This window comes from Choristoneura fumiferana, chromosome 14, assembly GCF_025370935.1.
Source record: "Choristoneura fumiferana chromosome 14, NRCan_CFum_1, whole genome shotgun sequence".
NCBI lineage: Eukaryota > Metazoa > Arthropoda > Insecta > Lepidoptera > Tortricidae > Choristoneura > Choristoneura fumiferana.
Window position 1 is genome coordinate 4,874,847 of NC_133485.1, and position 18,599 is coordinate 4,893,445.

An 18,599-nucleotide genomic window follows, 5' to 3' on the forward strand; every position below is an offset into this window, starting at 1 on the left:
AACTTTCGCATTTATAATATTAGTATGGATTGTTACAAAATAAATTTTAATTACCTACATCACGAATTTAATTGGATTTTGAAATTATAGTTGACCCTAAACAAATACAACCAATCTTATATGTGTAGAGCTTTACTTTCTTTAATGATTAAAGTTTAAATTGAAAATACAAACTGAAATATAGATGCACAGAAAAACCAGAAAAATAAGACCAACACTGGGAATCGAACCCAGCTTCTGCTTAAGTGGCTAAATAAGAAACAAACAAGCTGAGATATGTGGTGCATAGGGGAAATTCGTGTCTGTGCCGTTGACCAACAGTGGTGTAGCGGTATAGCACGCGGTACGGAATACCGAGGACCTGGGTTCGATTCCCAGTGTTGGTCTTATTTTTCTGGTTTTTCTGTGCATCTATATTTCAGTTTGTATTTTCAATTTAGGTTTTACGGGATGACCGTAAAAGTAAAAATTTGGAATTGAAATAAAAAATATAAAAAGATTCCAAAAAACCAATCTTGATTAAAGTTTTCCCAATATGAAAACCGTAATATTACCTATTACATAATACACCCCAATTCCCAATGGTCACGGTAGAGATACCCGTACAACCGAGGGTAGACTTTGGACCTCAGTTGCACTTTACTTTGGACCGGTTGCTAGGCAACGGATAACAATACAAACAAACCAAAGACACCACACACCGGTGACGCTCTTTTGTTATAAATTCTCATTTCAAATTCCCAGGAGAGTTAATTCAGGCAAATTTTAACGTTATTACGTCATTCCTGGAATAACGCCGCTGTTAACAATTTCTGCAACGTTAAATCTCTACGTTAAATATCCATAAAAGTGAATGTACAATCAAGTTTTAATTAACCCGTAGAATTATGACGGCAACCCTTTGGTTGGATTGTGTTGTTTTTGTTTGTTTGAGTTGTGTAATGGCTTTGGAACCTGGGTCTTGTAGGACAAATGAGTACTACGAGCCAGGCGCGATGGTGTGTCAACTCTGTCCTGCTAATGCTTCCTTGGTTGCATCGGATGATGGTAAGAGAAGTCAGAAAAAGTTAATTAGTTCATAATCACATAAGACCAGTGGAGAATTATATTGAATCAGGTGTTACTTTGCGGAGGTCCATATCAATGTACTGAAACAATGAGCATACTACCTAATTGTTTGTTTATTAGTGGAGAATACTTCGAGTGTACTAAAAATACGAAAGTACCTCTGTCTGTCTAAAAGTACCTCTTTTTTAAATTAAATTTAGTACGGAGATATTTTGAGGACATAGGTCATCCTATATCTATATAAATCTTATCCCGGAAAATTGCATAGGTAGGTAAGGTAGTTATGGGAAGATAGCGTTAAATGAATACTCGGCTGGCGAAGTCGCGGGCTAAAACCAGTGAAGACATTGTACTTAGATGATACGAACTCTTGCAACTAATAATGATGGGCAAAGTGGCAGGCAAAAAAACAGCGGGCTGTAGGAAGAAATCGTGGCTACCTACGCAATATATCATTAAAAATTATTTGGCAAAAGACCATATCAGATATATATACAGAGCTGACTGCGACTGCCAACCTTCACTAGTTGAGGAGGCACTTGAAGAGAGCAGAGACCAGCTTGATCGTTTGTCTCTCTCGTTCAATAAAAAATAAATAAAGAAGAACAAGCGTATTCATGGTAAACATTTATTGTTGAGCAACATTGTTGAATCAACGTGTTGCTGAGTTTACGCTCACCAAGCGGCAACACGGCAACATGCAGTGATCAACTCTGCAACGCGCAGTCTTGCCCGCAATAACACGTTGATTCAACAATGTTGTTCACCAAATGTTGACCAATACGACGAAATGTTGATACAGGGCTTTATACATTTATTTTTGATATCCCTTGTAACTTTTGTTAATTTTCTTTGTACAATAAAGAGTTTACATACATACATACATACATACTTTTAAAGAGACAATTTACAGGTCAAATGAAGTTAATTGCTGTAAGACACTCTTTCTGTTTAAAAGATAATCAAGAGTTAAGCTAATTAAGTTAGCAGTAAAACAGCGTTAAGGTCCTTAATTAATGTTTTTTTTTTCAAAGTCCATAACTACCTAATCCGTGTTTATTTCACGCATAATTTTAGCAAAAGAAAGTTAAATATGTGGATTTTTTGATGCCTCTCTCGTGTGTCACGTCAATGTCACTAGTCAAGTGTGTTTATTTTACAATTTAACAATTAACAATGAATGTGATGCTATTGTATACAAGAAAAAATGATTTTTCGGTCAATCAACTTTTTCTGGTTTGTTATTCTGTCCCGTTGTCCAAGAGACAACAGTGACAGTTAAAAAAAAACTGCTTCAAAGCAATATATTTTATATCAATATATATGCAACTAATATGCTTAGGAGCTATAGTCTATAAAATAATGAGCTTGTAATTATGTCGAAAATTTATACTCGATGATTTTTTTTTTTTTTAATTTTATTTTCGAAGTTAACGGATATAAAAAAAACGGTGTATATTAGAAATTGAATTTAAAATCTACGCTCACAGGCTTTGCGTGTTCTTGCGAGGAGCACAGTGTGCCGGTGACACCCGGGCGGTGTAAGCCGTGCGGTGCCGCGGCGGTCGTGTCTTCAGACGGTGCGGCGTGCGTGCCCCGGCGCTGTCAGGGCGCCGCGGGCCGTACTGTGTGCAGGAAGTGCCCTGCTGACTATATCTCGGGTTAGTGTGTGATCCAAGTAGTGTGGTAATGACATCGGGAAGATCCAAACTATGCGGTGCCACGGCGGTCGTGTCTTCAGATGGTGAGGCGTACATGCCCCGGGGCTGCCAGGGCACCGCGGTCCGCACTGTGTGCAGGAAGTGTCCTGCTGACTATCCCCTTATTCATAAACGACAATCAAACCTATTTTAGTTAAAATGCCGCTAAAATTCGTTTGTCCTTATCTGTCACTTCGACATTTGTATTTGTTAGAAAGGGACAAAGCATTTGTTAGTTAACATAGGCTTGTTAAGTTTTATGAATAAGGGGTAAGGGGTATATATCTCGGGTTAGTGTGTGATCCAAGTAGTGTGGTAATGTCATCGGGAAGATCCAAACTATGCGGTGCCACGGCGGTCGTGTCTTCAGATGGTGCGGCGTGCATGCTCCGGCGCTGCCAGGGCGCCGTGGGCCGCACTGTGTGCAGGAAGTGCCTTGCTGACTATATCTCGGGTTAATGTGTGATCCAAGTAATGAGGTAGTGACATCGATCGGTAAGATCCAAATTATGCTGTGCCACGGCGGTCGTGTCTTCAGACGGTGCTGCGGTCGTGTCACGTCGCTGCCAGGGTGCTGCAGTCACACTGTGCGCAGGATCACACACTAACCCGAGATATAGTGAACAGGGACTATATCTCGAGTTAGTGTGTGATCCAAGTTGTGTGGTAATGCCATCGGGAAGATCCTAACCTTGTGGTGCTCGGCGGTGGTGTTTTTAGACAGCATCAAGGGCCGCACTATGAACAGGAACTGTTCTGATGGCTATAACTTGGGTTAGTGTGTGATACAATTAAATGTGTAATGACATCGAGGAGCTGCAAACCTGTGCAGTGCCACGGCGCTGCAAGTGCAACTTGGGTCGCACTGTGTGCAGGAAGTGCCCTGCTGACTGTATCTCGCTTAGTGTATCGCTATATCCAAGTAGTGTCGTCATGACACCGCGCCGTAAAGATTCCAACCATGTGGTGCGCGACGGTAATGTTTTTATATGTAGAGCTTCGCGGGTGTTTGTATGCAGGAAATACCCTGCTGACTATATCTCAAATTAGTGTGAGATCCAAGTGGAATTGTTAATTACACCGCGGAGTTGCAATTTTTTGCGGTAGTGTCCATCACGGTAGTGCATTGTGTGCATGAAGTGCTCTGCTGACTATTTTTCGGGTTACATAATGTGTGATTAATTGGTATGTAATGACATCGAGGGGCTGCAAACCTGTGCGGTGTTAAGGCGCTGCCAATACGCCGTGGGTCACACTGTGTGCACAGACAGTACCCTGCTGACTATATCTCGAGTTATAGTCTAAGATCCAAGAAATGCAGTAATGGACATTAGGAAGCTTCATACCTACCATGCAGTGCTTAGCTGTCGAGTTTTCAAAAAGCGCTAAGGTTGGCAACAATTTTACTTGTCAGTCTTCTGATTACGAGTTTTATGAGTTTGAGTTTCTCTTGTGAGTGCATATTTCTTATTCTTTCTTCACTAACCCTTTTTTTTGTTTATATCTTCATCACCAGTGACCCAAAACTTCGACGGCTCGCCAATGAAGGAGGTGCTCTGCGTGAAATGCGCGCGCGGCTACAAGCCCTCGGGCAACGCGTGCGTGCGCTGCGCGGGCTGCGCGTGCGCCCGCAACGAGGTGATCGTGCGCGACGCGTGCGTGCCGCGGAGCTTCGTTAACGCTCGCCAGAAGTACGAAGGGGGCTTGCATCCGTACGCGCTGCTTGATGTCGTGAAATACGAATATCTTTGCATTGTAAGTATACCGAGCGACAAAAAATCTGGCCCTCAAACTAGTAGGTAATTTTGTATTGGACGACCGGATGGCCAAGTGGTTAGAGAACCTGACTACGAAGCTTGAGGCTTCGTACATACTTAAATACATATTAAACATCCAAGACCCGAGAACAAACATTCGTATTATTCATACAAATATCTGCCCCGGCCGGGAATCGAACCCGGGACCTCAAGCTTCGTAGTCAGGCTCTCTAACCACTAGGCCATCCGTCGTCAACCTGCACCTCTACACAGCGTACATACATTACACGAGACAGATAGGCGATGAGTGAAATTTAATTGCTATTTACTTAATTTTAAATACGTGTGACATACGGACGGACGGACAGGACGAAACTTTGGTCCGTTTTTGACATTTTTGTTAAAGCAATGATTTGTAACCTCTGTAGTAATAGTTTTAATATCTATGGTTAAAGGAAGAAGACTTGACGCTGTTACATTTGAATTTGTCTCTTGAATGATTTGTGTTGTGTATGAGAGTAATAAATATAAATCCACGGTAATCCATTGCATATTATTTAACATGGTAGCAGAGCGGTAAATAAAGGAAATAAAATGAATTAAAGATTGTAAACACTGAAATAGTTTGAAGAAATAAGGTGAGATTAGATTGTTTTGAAGAATGGCGAACGTGAGAGAAGATTGTCCTATACAAATTTTCGATGGAAATAATTACGATAAATGGAGATTTAGACTGCAACTACTCATGGAAATGAAGGGATGTTATGAGGCAATGATAAATGAAATGAGACCGGAAAATATAAAGGAAAATGACTGGATAAAAATGGATTTGAAAGCAAAAAATTTAATTGTCACGAGTGTTACGGACAGTCAGCTTGAAATAATTATATCGGAATCGACTGCGTGGAGCATGATTACAAAATTTGATGCAATATATCGAGTAAAGTCAACTGCAAATAAGTTACTGTGCAAACGTAAGTTATTGAAATTAAAAATGGCGGAAGATGACAACCCCGTAGATTTTTTGAATTTATTTGAAAAGAATATTAACGAATTGAAGAATGCCGGTGAAGAAATGACTGAAGATGATAAATTGAATCATTTATTGTTGTGTTTACCAGAAAGTTACACACATATAGTGGATATTGTTGATGCATTGCCAGCGAAAGACAAGTCAGTTGAGTATGTGAAGTCGAAACTAATATTAAATTACAAGAAAAAAGAAGAGAATGAGTCTAAAGGACTAGAAACATTTAATATTCAGAAGAGAATGTCTCAAGTAAGAATAAGAAATTGTTATGGCTGTAACGAGCCCGGTCATTACCAAAGAGATTGTCCAAAAAATATGGTAAGGGAGCAAAATGTACCAAGATGGCAAGGAAACTATAATATTAGGGGAAATAGCAACATTAGAGGAATATACAACTGGAGAGGAAAAAGTTATAGAGGCACAAGAGGAAATTCGAGAATGATGTCAAGAGGTAGAGGTAATTTTTCAGGGACAACACGAGGTATGACACGAGAATGTTATTATAATCCAGCCCAGGATGATACGAGAGGAGATAATTCTTTTAATGTCGAAGTGATGACTTCAGCGAGAGATCCGGTGAGTGAAGATTATTCCAATAAAGACAATTTAACATGGTTATTAGATAGTGGATGTTCTGACCACATTATAAATAGTGACGAATATTTTGTAGAATATAAAACTTTAGATAACCCGATTGATATTAAAGTAGGAGATGGTTTTTCTTTAAAAGCGAATAAGGTAGGAAATGTGTTAATGTATTTCTATGTGAACGGGAACTGGCTTAGAACAACGATTAGGAATGTATATTATGTACCCAGCATGAAACGAAACTTATTGAGTGTATCTTCAATTACGAGTTATAATAGTTATGTAGTTTTTGATAATGATGGAGCTAAGATTTTTAATGGGTCTAGTAATAATGTATTAGCTATTGCTGAGAGGAAAAATAAGTTGTTTATATTGAATGGGAAAGTAGGTAAAACAATTGTAAAATCATACACAACAAATAGTAACATGACTGAAAAAGAAAAATGGCATCGAATTCTTGGACATACTAATTTTATTAATTTGAATAAAATGTGCCAACAAAAGTTATTAGAAGGTTTACCAGAAAGAATTGAAAATGATTATGTGCAGTGTGAGATTTGTTTAATGAATAAAATGCATAATTTACCTTTTGAAAATAATAGACAGCGTGCAAAAGATATTTTAGAGATAGTGCATACAGACGTAAACGGTCCATTGAACCCTACAGGTGTTGCAGGTGAACGTTACTTTGTATCTTTTATTGATGATTTTAGTAGAATAGCAAAAGTGTATTGCATTAAATATAAAAGTGAAGTGTTTGAATGTTTTGAAGCTTATATGAATTTAGTTGAAAATATGACTGGGAAGAGAATAAAGGAACTGCGTTGTGATAATGGAAGAGAATATATAAATAAAGTTTTTACAGGTTGGCAAAAGATAAAGGGATATTCATAAATCCATGCCCTCCATACACGCATGAGTTGAACGGAGTTGCAGAAAGATTTAACAGAAGTGTCATGGATAGAGCGAGATGCTTAATTTCAGAAGCGAATGTAGATAAAAAATACTGGCCAATTTTTGTGGAGACTGCAGTGTACATAGGAAATAGACTGTTAACGAATACAGTAATAAAAAGAACGCCTTATGAAATATTTACTGGAAGAAAGCCCGATGTGTCAAAAATGAGAATAATTGGAAGTAAGGTTTTTGTGAGAATTCCTGAAGCAAAAAGAACGTCGAAACTGAATCCAAAAGGAGTTAAAGGTATTTTAGTAGGATACACAAATACGGGATATAAAATATTAGTAGACAATAAAATGACTGAAACAAGACACGTAACATTTATAGATGAGACTGCTAGAGTGATTGAAAATAATGAAGATGGAAGTGAAGACGAAAATAATGAAGTATTTGAAGACGCGGTTGAGGATACAGGAGATCAATTGGCACCACAAGAAGCTAGAGAAGTGATTGAATATGGAAGACCACAGAGAACAAGAAAAGTGCCAGAAAAATATAAAGATTTTGTAGTTTATGTAAATACTTGTAATGCGACTGTACCAGAAAATTATAAAGAGGCCATTAATAATTCTGAATCAGCAAAATGGAAGAAGGCTATGCAGTCAGAGATAAACAGTTTGGAAAAAAATGAGACATGGGATTTGGTAGATGAACCAAGTGATAAAAATATTATAGAAGTAAAATGGATTTATACGATTAAATCTAATGGAACATACAAAGCCAGAGTTGTTGCCAGAGGTTTTCAACAAATGTATGAAGAAAATGAAGAAATATATTCACCCGTTGCTAGAATGACTACCTTGAAAGTTTTGCTATCGACTGCTTGTGTACGAGGATGGTATATTGAACAGATGGACGTAGAAACAGCATTTTTAAATGGAAGTATAAAGTCAGAAGTATACATATATCCACCAGATGGCTATGACGTTGAACCAAATAAAGTTTGTTTATTAAAAAAGGCACTGTATGGACTGAGAGAAAGTCCACGAGATTGGTATGATTGCATTCACGAATTCTTTTGCAGCATAAATTTGAAGAGATCTGCATATGACTATTGTTTATATACAGGGAGTGTGAATAATAATAAGGTTTACATTATTTTATATGTGGATGACTTATTGATTACAGGTGAAGATAAGAAGAGTATAAATAAAGTGAAAGAAATGTTAAGTGATAGATTTCGTATGAAAGATTTAGGATGTGTAAAACAGTATTTGGGTATTGACATTGATTATGATCGGGAAGAAAAGAAAATGGTTTTAAGTCAAGAACATTACATTGAAAGCTTGTCAGAGAAATACAACATAAAAGATTCAAAAGGATTTGATACGCCCATGGAAATGAATCTGAAACTGGAGCCTGCAGAGAAAATAAATGATAAATTGAAATATAGGAACTTAATAGGAGCGCTTTTATACGTGGCAAATGGAACACGACCAGATGTGGCGTATTCAGTAAATTATATGAGCAGATTTCAGAAGAGTCATGATGATACTCACTATAAATATGCTTTGCGAGTGTTAAAATATTTATATCACACAAGAAGATTAAAGTTGAATTATGGAACGGTGTATAATGAAATGTTGAACGCGTACGTAGATGCCGATTGGGCAGCGGATATGCAAGACAGAAAATCAACAAGCGGAATAGTAATCAAAGTCTTTGGAAATGTTGTGATGTGGAGGTCTCAGAAACAGAAGATTGTGTCGAGAGCTTCTACGCATGCAGAATACTATGCTTTAGCTGATTGTGTTGAAGAGGTATTGCCAATTAAAGGAGTATTAGGGGATTTAGATGTTGAAATTAAAAACGGTATAAATATATATGAGGACAATACAGGGGCAATTGGTTTGGCTAGAAATGGGAAGTTTTCCAAGAATTCGAAACACATTGACATAAGTTACCATTTTGTGAATGATTACGAAAAGAAGGGGTTAATTAATGTTCTGAAAATATCGACTGATAATCAGATAGCTGATATGTTAACAAAAGCTTTAGGAAGAATTAAGTTTCAGAAATTTAGAGAGTTATTAGGCATTAGAGATGATAAATGTGTACTTAATTATTAGTTTGAATGTATTTAATGGGTTGTAAAGGTCACAAATCAAGGAGGTGTGTTAAAGCAATGATTTGTAACCTCTGTAGTAATAGTTTAAATATCTATGGTTAAAGGAAGAAGACTTGACGCTGTTACATTTGAATTTTGTCTCTTGAATGATTTGTGTTGTGTATGAGAGTAATAAATATAAATCCACGGTAATCCATTGCATATTATTTAACAATTTTGACTAAAAATTACAAAGATGAAACGCGTCCACGTTCGGGAGTGGGGGCCCGTGACGTCACTCCTTAGTATAAAGTGTACATAGGCGTGTCATTACACGAAACTTTACCTACAAGTGCATTTTACAGATACTTACACATTTATTTCAGAAAGTTACTTATGGTATGGCATTATGCTTAGATATTATGTATATTTTTATAAATTTATCCTATGGACGTATCACATAAAAAGAGGGGCGAAGAAGAAAGAAAGAAAGGAAATGCTTATTCGACAATATAGTTTAACTTGTAGGTAACATAGGTACATCGGTCATGATATTGCGTTCCCGAAGTTAAATTTACCAAAAAACTTCTATCTCAGATACCACACGAATGAAAACGCGAATAAATTGCGAAATAATACTAATTCAAAATAAAGAATTGGTTACGAATGTATACTCTCTTAAGCTGTCTGAGTGCCGACTAGCTCCGAAACCCAATCCTTAAACGATGTAGCGGCATTAAGTAGCAAAAATATACAAAGCCTTTTTATCTCCATTCCGTCCAAGACATATCTATTTATAAGCTTTTATAATAACTTGTACTTAGCGTTTTAAATGTAGAAGTTTTATTTTGTGAGTCATGGTTTCAGAATTTGCTAAATATTTTTCGACTAATTTCTGAACCAAGCTGTCTGTAAAGTTAGGTAAGGGAAATTTGAAAAAAAGAACATGCTATGTTTTTTACTTATAGTTTTTTATTTTACTAGCTGGTGCCCGCGGCTTCGCCCCGGTGTAGTTTTTATTTAATTTTCTAAATCTTCTTTTATAAAGACCTTCTCCTGACAATAGCAAACACAACAAAAAAAGTCGGTCCAGCCGTTCACGCGTGATGCCGTGACCAAGGGAAATAGGGATTCATTTTTATATATTAAAAATTATATAAAGATTTTAATTCTAATGTAATATTTCCATTACGAGAATAATTTCTGTGATTGGTGTTGGTAAATAAAAGGCTATACCTACTTGATTTGGATAGTTACCTACCTATTTAACTAAATGTAAACAAAACAACGTCAATTGGTGTCTTAAATATTGAAATATCTAAATATTTACATTTCTGTATTGATTGATACACTAGTATAGTTTGTATTACACTGATAGATAAGTAAAATGTTTAAATCGTTGAATTTACCAAATCAGGCAGCTAAAGTTTGTTTACATTTAGTTAAATTACCTATCCAAGCCAAGTATACTCGTAGTTCGTCACAGATTCAATTTTGAATGTGCTTATAACGGAACATGTACGATTTTGCGGTAAATGTTCAGCGGATCGTTGTATACCTATGTATATTTGTATTGTTGAGGTTTTATCAGCACATCACTCATATGGGGAGGGCGCGTGAACGTCAACATAGCGGTTAATTTTTGATTGATGGTAGTTTAGATGCAAGGTTACTATTAGGTTACTTTGTTTTGACTTAAAGTCCTTGCGGTCACTGACTGACTATGAAGGTAGACTGTGGGTTTGATTTTCACAAACGATTGTTACTTCTATAATGAGTATATTTTCTATTTAGTCCGTGCCGTGTGTAATTCATCTGGGGCAAATATTTACGCGCGGGCTACAGAGACACAACATTGAAAGGTCATTGTACGAAATTCTTCGTGCTTCGCGACCAGACTTTTAGTATAGTATAATGTGTTACGCTAACTGGCGCTGGTGCGTGCCCGTTCATTGCACCTACGCATGTTTTAGCGGCGACTCTTACACATATATATTTATGAAGTTGTGAAAAACCTGCGAGGTATCTAAGTATTTTGAATTCATTAAATTTCGTTTTAAACAGCATCACAACTACAGAGCCTGTCGCACTTTGGCCAGCGAATGTGTCAAGAATTTCTACACAAATGAGGCAGCCGGCCCGTGTAGGCTGTGGATGCAGCCGAATTTGGTGTCACACAAAGGTAAAATACATTGAAAGCAAAATAAAGAAACTAGATACCTGATTAAACGGTTTAACTCACGATTATAAGCCAGGGAATGGTCCGACTAGTTTCGATGCGTTTTAACCGTCTCATTTTTTGGATACTTTTCTGTAAAAATGGCCGAATATTGTGATACAGTTTTTAGTTATCTGGTAGAAATACAGGACTCTAACAAATTATCGAAAACGACATCAAAATCTATGGCCATTACGGTATTTGACCATTGAAATTCAGTATATGTCGGCGGCCAATCGTGAAATCCGCCAGATCACGAAATTCCTAGGAATATCGTGAAATGGCGCCATTTTATGATATGCCTACACGTTGGCCAGGCATATCACGATGTGCCTGAGAAGCAATACGGCAGATCGATTAGAGCAATGCATTCGTCGATATTCCTAGCTCTATACCGTGCACATCGTGGTGTGCCAAAGAAAAGAAAAAATTAGGTACGACGACGCTTCTTGGTTAGTATAAATTGTGAACACAACGCACGAGCCGAGCGAGCGAAGCGAGCGTGCCGCGTCAGCGGCCGGCGAAGAGCCAGAACCGATATGGCGCCGCGTTTCATTATATGCCTAGGAATTTTATGATCTGCCTAAACTGGCCAAATCATGAAATGGCGGCGTTTCATATGCCAAGGAATTTCATGATCAGCTTAAACGCGTCACTAGGCAAATCATTAAACGTTGAGTTTTGAACGATATGGCAGATGTCCCCTAGTCAATTCATAAAATGGCGCGATTTCACGATATGCCTAGGAATTTCGTGATCTCGCGGATTTTACGATCTGCCGCCGACACATATATACTGAATTTCATCAAGGACATAGTATGTTTTTTATTCCGGCAAATTCTTGAACGGGCAAATTGCATAGTTCCCGCGGAACAGCGATTTAAACGAATTCTAGAGGAATTCTACGCAGACGGAGCCGCGCGGCAACAATTAGGAAGTACCTAATAGTAAACGTACGTCTGCACATTTGCGCTGCTTTCTGTACTTAAAACGTAGACTAATACTGAACGAGATGGTGGCAAAGTGGCAATGCGAGATACCTCTATCCTGTATATGTATGTGTGAGGACGTAATTGTTTGTCTGTCCGTTCCTGCAGGTTTGCCCGCGCTGCTAATCGAATCCCCGAACGACAAGGACCCCGGGATCGATCTCCCTCGGGGCGAGGTACGTCATGTAGGTACAGTCAGCAGAAGCGACAAAAGTGTGATCTGAACAGTCAAACAGGCGACTGACTTGTATAAACGCGCTCGTGAAGGTATCCACTCACTTGCTATTGGCAGCAAGAGCCATCTACGTGTCAAAACGAGTACTTATTTTTTACAAGGTTTTATTTAACTTGCCCTGTTCGTTTATTTATTTGGGTCAAATCTTGCAAGTTAAATTTGACCCACTTCCAGTAGTTCGATCTACTTGAAATTTGGTAAACTTATGTAAATATGGGGACAATACATTCTCTCAATCATATCATTTCTTTTAATAATAGAAAGCTACAGTGTGTCTCTCATCGACAATAAAGAATACCCGCGGGATTTCTAGTTTCTCGGGATATAATCCTATATCGTGTATTAAGTCGAATCGTGTTTAATGTTTTCTAAAATTCCACCCCTGAATCAGCGAAAAGCAGGTTTCAAAGTTGGTACAAATTATGATTAATTACATAAATGTAGGTTGATTTTTGAGTTCCAAAATTTGCACCATCTGTCTAAAACAACGTCTGCCTGTTTTATTTGTGTTTCCATGTAATACTTCAAAAATCAATCAAGACACGAAAAAAGGATCGCAGAAAGTAAATGTATTTTACCCCAAATTTAATGCGAACGAAGCCGCGCTCAAAAGCTCGTCATACATACATACATACATAGTGTTTCAAAATTTTAATATATACACTGCTAGTTAAATATCTCTGCCGCTGAGCTTACAACCTTAAATAAAAATATGGACAAATATCAACTGCTCTCATTACAGAGTATATTAAGGTAGAATGTATTAGTATACCATGCAATTTTATGAGTACTTAACACTTGTTTTTTGCAAGACGGAGGCCCTACCCCCGCTGCGCATCACAAACTCCGGCAGGCCACAGATCCCTTGTTTACAAATTAGTACCTCTATAATAATAACACATATTAGCTAAATACGTATATGTATCTGTTTACTACTTTCCTACACGCAAGAATCACTGAACCGATGTAATAGAAAATTTGATACAGAATTAGTTTTATATCCTAAAATAACACCCAGGTTATTTCCATTCCAGTAATTCTTAGGGGAAATCAAAAAATTGCTTCTTTACCTAGTTTGTTTTGTTATGATATGATAAGCTATAATCACAAATCCCTTGTGACGGAATATATATAACAAATTCTGCAATTTCAGACGAAAGCAAGTAGGTCTAACATACTTCTCACTTATGTATGTTATGGCCAGGGCAGATATTTGTATGAATAATGCGAATGTTTGTTCTCTTGTATGTTTAATATGTATTTAAGTACGTATTTGTTTGGGACTGGGTCAATTGGTGTCAAGTGTCCCATGATATATATATTTTTTTATTATGTCAAAACATATTTCGTTCTTACAAATGCTTATCAAATGAGCTGCTGTGGCACATGACTACCTAAGCGTTGGTAATGTCGTTCGTGTCTTATCATACTGTAAAAGTTTCTAAATTCGGTTTTATAAAATATAACTGACAATATTCTTCCTGGGAACTCTCTAAATATTACGTCTGCCTGGAGATCGATCTATCTTTTGCGGCTTTTACCCATAAAGCCATTAAATAATCTAGCTAGATTTAGCAAAGACGGAGCCTAATCTATGTATAGTACTTAAATTCTATTAATTAATTATTTAATTTCTATTTATTTATTTTTTTATTTCTAAATTGATTTTGAAGTAACTAAGAAGAGATTAAAAACTTTACAGCAAAATAAGCTTTACTGACTTTATTTTAGATTGCTACCTTGTGGACCTACACAGGACTATTGTATAGAAAATGGTCTAGTCTTGGCTATCTATCTCATTCTAACATATATGTATTGTATTATATCGCACTTTCTCTTGTATCGCCAATTAACTCGTATTATCACGTTTTTAATCTATGAATCTGTTTCACCACTCGAAGATAAATCGTATGAGACAGTGACAGATATACCTATATATTGTGGTGCTGTCTCTGTTTCTTTGGACAAAACAAACAGATACGACATCACATATACTTGTCATCAATAAGTGGTAAAACGGACCTTGGGGCCGGCTGCACGAACCTCGATTAATTACTGTTAGTCGGCGAGCATCTAATTAATCCGAGGCCGTATTGCCTTTAACGTTTCTGACGCTCATGATCGCAATCAAATGTTGATGATTTCGCATACAAAAACTGTCATTTGATTGCGATCGCGAGCGCCAGAAACGTTAGGCAATACGAATACGACATCTTACCCGATGGTTAAAAATTTGAGGTATTTATGGTAGACCTGTACCTAAACGTATTACAAAATGGCGATGTATTCCATTGTCATCGCAGCATTTAATTGGTTAGTACATTCAATTTGAGCTCATCTTTGTGGTTGCATGCATAATTTTAGAGCAAGCTTGTCTAGGCCACAATAGAGCTCTCACCAGGCGGCAGTTAGTGATGATGATGATGAACTGGTATTGTTATTTAAATCGCAAAACCCTGTGCATACGTTTGAAAATAGCCGATTTGTCCTCTACATTGACATCGGCCTCTAAATTAATTTCCTTAAGAGGGCAATTAATTTGTGTTTGCACGTGCTGTGTAAACGCAGCAGCTAACGACGTTACGAATCAGCGCTACGACGTTGCGCTCGTAGACCCTCTACGCACTTACAAAATGTATTATTTAACACGTTTGCTTCCACATAGCAGTAGCAGTGTTTTTCCGCTTTGTAGCGAAAACTGGTCCTTTACTACGAAGTGCAAAATTAGAACTTCGTATCTTGTCGTCCCTGTAACGCAGGGATGGGAAACTTTTTCCTTCGCGTGCCAATATAACTAACTATACTAACGAAATATATGGCGGGCCAAGTTGTTGCATTTTTGGCTATGTTATTTACTGAAATAAAAATATGGATATGTATAAACACTAATTTATTGTGTAATATTTTCGATTTTCGCTCATCCCGCCCGTGTTCGCAAAACTAGCGTGATTGTTGTATGCAAGCTGGCCATTGCCAATGACTGTGCCAATGAGAATGAAATTTCTAACAATACGAAATCTTCTCTTGATTTTTGTTTGATGGTCGCAGTTTCCTCATCCCTGCTCTAACGCTAATATTGTTTAATACGAGAGTGAGAGGGACTGTATACGAACAGGGAACCCGATTGTCGGATTCTTGGCACTGAATGTGTTGCCAATGACAGAATACCCGGTATTTTAAAATAAGCCTGGAATATTTGTATGAAAACTACCGTTAGATATATAGACATGACTATTTAAAATAAGATACACGAATCACTCACGTGTTAATAGTCGAGGTATGCTGACATGTTTTGAACTAATCCCTGTTCACGGATGGCTTTTCATTCGACCTCTTCTTGACAAGGGTGCACGGACTGGTTCGAAACATGAGGGGCATACCTCAACTGTGTATGTATACATGTGAGTGGCTCATGTACAATATATTATTAACTCACCTGGAAAATTTTAGCAGATGGTTGGGATACTTTTAGTTTAGTTTTACCTCGGGTCTTGGGTGTTTAGTAGGTAATTTTAAAACACCTCGTATTTTCCAGAATACTTTGAAACTTGCCTTAGGAATCCATACGTCAAGCGGAGGATTCACGTTGCTTCGGAAGCCAGGCGACGCTATTACTCCATGCTTTACTTTCCTGGAGATAACCATTGGCAAGGATTTATCGTAAGTCTGCGATTAATTTCATTGTATTTTTTATTTAAACGCAGGGCAAGTATTCTATAATTTAAGTGCACAGGTAAAAAAAAATTAACAAGGCTTTTGCCTAGGTACAACATGCAGCGTCGCTCACTTCACCCCGTACCAAGAAAACCAATGCTGTACGGAAACAATACAGAAGTAATATGAAGAGCGACACCTATAGTTTTGTTTCGACGGTAACATAATAGTTTGTGTCTGTCTGTCAAGTTTGTCATGAACCAACAGAAACAGTTCATTTACCTATCCTTGCTCAGCGCAGCTGTAGTGGGAACAGCTCAGCGGAGCGAGGTTTTTGTGTATAGGTACAAACAAGGGAAGGATGTTTGCGAGGAATGTGTTGCAAGGAATGTGTTGCCTGTATTCCCAAATGGGGTAGGCAGAGCACACGAAACGTTACCGCTTCGGAGCCACTTTTAGCAATTTTAGGTTTTAAGTTCGACAAAAACGGTACCTTACTTAACCTATACAGTTCAGAGGGATGTATTGGGAAATACTCAGTTACTGGAACGGGCAGTGGCGCACGCGCTCCGCTCCCGCCTCACCGCACCCTGCTCGTTTGTTTGTAAAGAGCCCGCTACATGCCCTCGCTACGCATCCTCGCACCTCTCAGCTACCTCGCACATCTTTGGTGGAAACAGTCACGTTCCACATCCTCGCACCGCTCCCCTACGAGTACCACATACTGGTGAAAACACAGCCTTAGTACGGTACGCTCTCATGTTTGCAGACGTGACTGCCACTACAACGTGTCAGATATGCCGCTGTCGGCTGGTGATACACTGTCGCCATTCTTACAAATGGGTGGCAGTTTCAACCCGCTGCCTGTCGCCTTGAGGAAACCCAATGGAAGTCCCGTTAAGGTAAACAAGTAGGTACCTATGTAATATAAGTCATCATCTTCCTCATATAAGCTGTTGGGCGTTCACTGTTGGACATCTTCTTTTTTGTCGTTTCGCTCTTCCCAGAGCGGTCGTGGCACATTGAGATGTCCGCGTCGGTAGTAGAGGCGGACACAGCTCTCCATATGATCTTCCGCCATACCCCTCTCTTGGCCCACTATCTGGCACAGTGTGATACGCGGTTTCCTACTTATACAGCGTCCTTTACTCTTGGTCAGTCCAGCGAATAGGTGACCTGCCGCGCGACCTGGTTCCCTCCACTCTTCCCTGCACGACTAGTTGCTCTATGGAATCGCCATCCCGCCTGGAGACATGTCCAAAGTACTACAGTATGCGTACTGCAGTGTACCTACCGTTGGACACAGCACAGATCTCCGCGATAGACCTCTAGTTGCTTCGGTCGGAAGCGGCCTGCATCCACCGTGAACCAGCGGCTTTAACCAGGTCTTCCGTCCATCAATCTCGTCGGAGGACGTGAATGGGTGAATGTGTGAGTAACTAAGTAAGTGTGGAAAATCTGCATTGAATTTATAGCGTATTATAATTTACAGTTTGAGATTTATTTGCGATGATATATAGCGCTCGCGGCATCACCAATGAAAAATGAAAAACGTACGTTTACGCGTTTACCTTTACTTGCCCGAATTTCACTTGCCATACCAACGTTTGCCATAAAATATATAGAACCGTGCTGTTTTCAGGATTTTTTTAAATGTCATCATACATAATGCAGTAGGTTAGGTTAGGTTAGTTTAATATCAACTCTGAAGAAATTACTATTTCAGAAATAAATTACTTTATGGCAAATGAAAATTCTAGGAAACGATACATTCGGGCATATGAAATTCGGGCAAACGATAGAAAACCAGGTTCCACCCTGGTACGCGATTCAGTTTCCTCGACTGTACTGGTAATATAAACTATTTGAAACAAGATTGCAACTCGATGACGCTGCAAAAGGTAAAGCGCTCGGAACTCTAAGATATGATATATGGTTAATTAAACTTGATCTCATCCCACAATAGTTCCACTTGAAGTTATCTAGTGGTCAAAACTTTGCTTTGTACCTCTAGTTAGAGCAAACGCATTGTGTCTTGAAACTGGTACACGTTGTAATATAAATAGGACTTATTTATTTCATTGTAGGTAGTCATGCATGTAATTTTTAGGGTTCCGGAGGCAAAATGGCAAAAACGGAATCCTTATAGTTTCGCCATGTCTGTCTGTCTGTCTGTCCGTCCGTGGCTTTACTTAGGGACTATCAATTCTAGAAAGCTGTAATTTTGCACGGATATATATGTAAACTATGCCGATAAAATAGTACGGTAAAAATTTCAAAAAACATTTTTTTTAGGGTACGTTCTATAGACGTAAAGTGGGGGTGATTTTTTTTTCTCATCCAAACCTATAGT

General features: G+C 38.3%; 1 protein-coding gene across 1 annotated transcript; it reads left to right on the plus strand.

Moving 5' to 3' along the window:
• The first annotated feature begins 3,701 nt into the window (after window positions 1-3,701).
• On the plus strand, window positions 3,702-17,160 carry LOC141434960 (uncharacterized). The gene is made up of 6 exons (XM_074097456.1): window positions 3,702-3,744; window positions 4,285-4,523; window positions 11,215-11,332; window positions 12,466-12,533; window positions 16,128-16,252; window positions 17,016-17,160. The coding sequence occupies exons 1-6, from the start codon at window positions 3,702-3,704 to the stop codon at window positions 17,158-17,160; spliced, it is 738 nt and encodes a 245-aa protein (XP_073953557.1).
• The last annotated feature ends 1,439 nt before the right edge of the window (window positions 17,161-18,599 follow it).

What these genes read in the sequence shown, in the direction of transcription:
- LOC141434960 (XM_074097456.1), top strand. Translation starts at nt 3,702, where the DNA reads ATGACACCGCGCCGTAAAGATTCCAACCATGTGGTGCGCGACG. An exon ending in AATACGAATATCTTTGCATT is followed by an intron (nt 4,524 to 11,214) that starts GTAAGTATACCG and finishes CGTTTTAAACAG; the next exon opens with CATCACAACTACAGAGCCTG. An exon ending in TCGATCTCCCTCGGGGCGAG is followed by an intron (nt 12,534 to 16,127) that starts GTACGTCATGTA and finishes CGTATTTTCCAG; the next exon opens with AATACTTTGAAACTTGCCTT.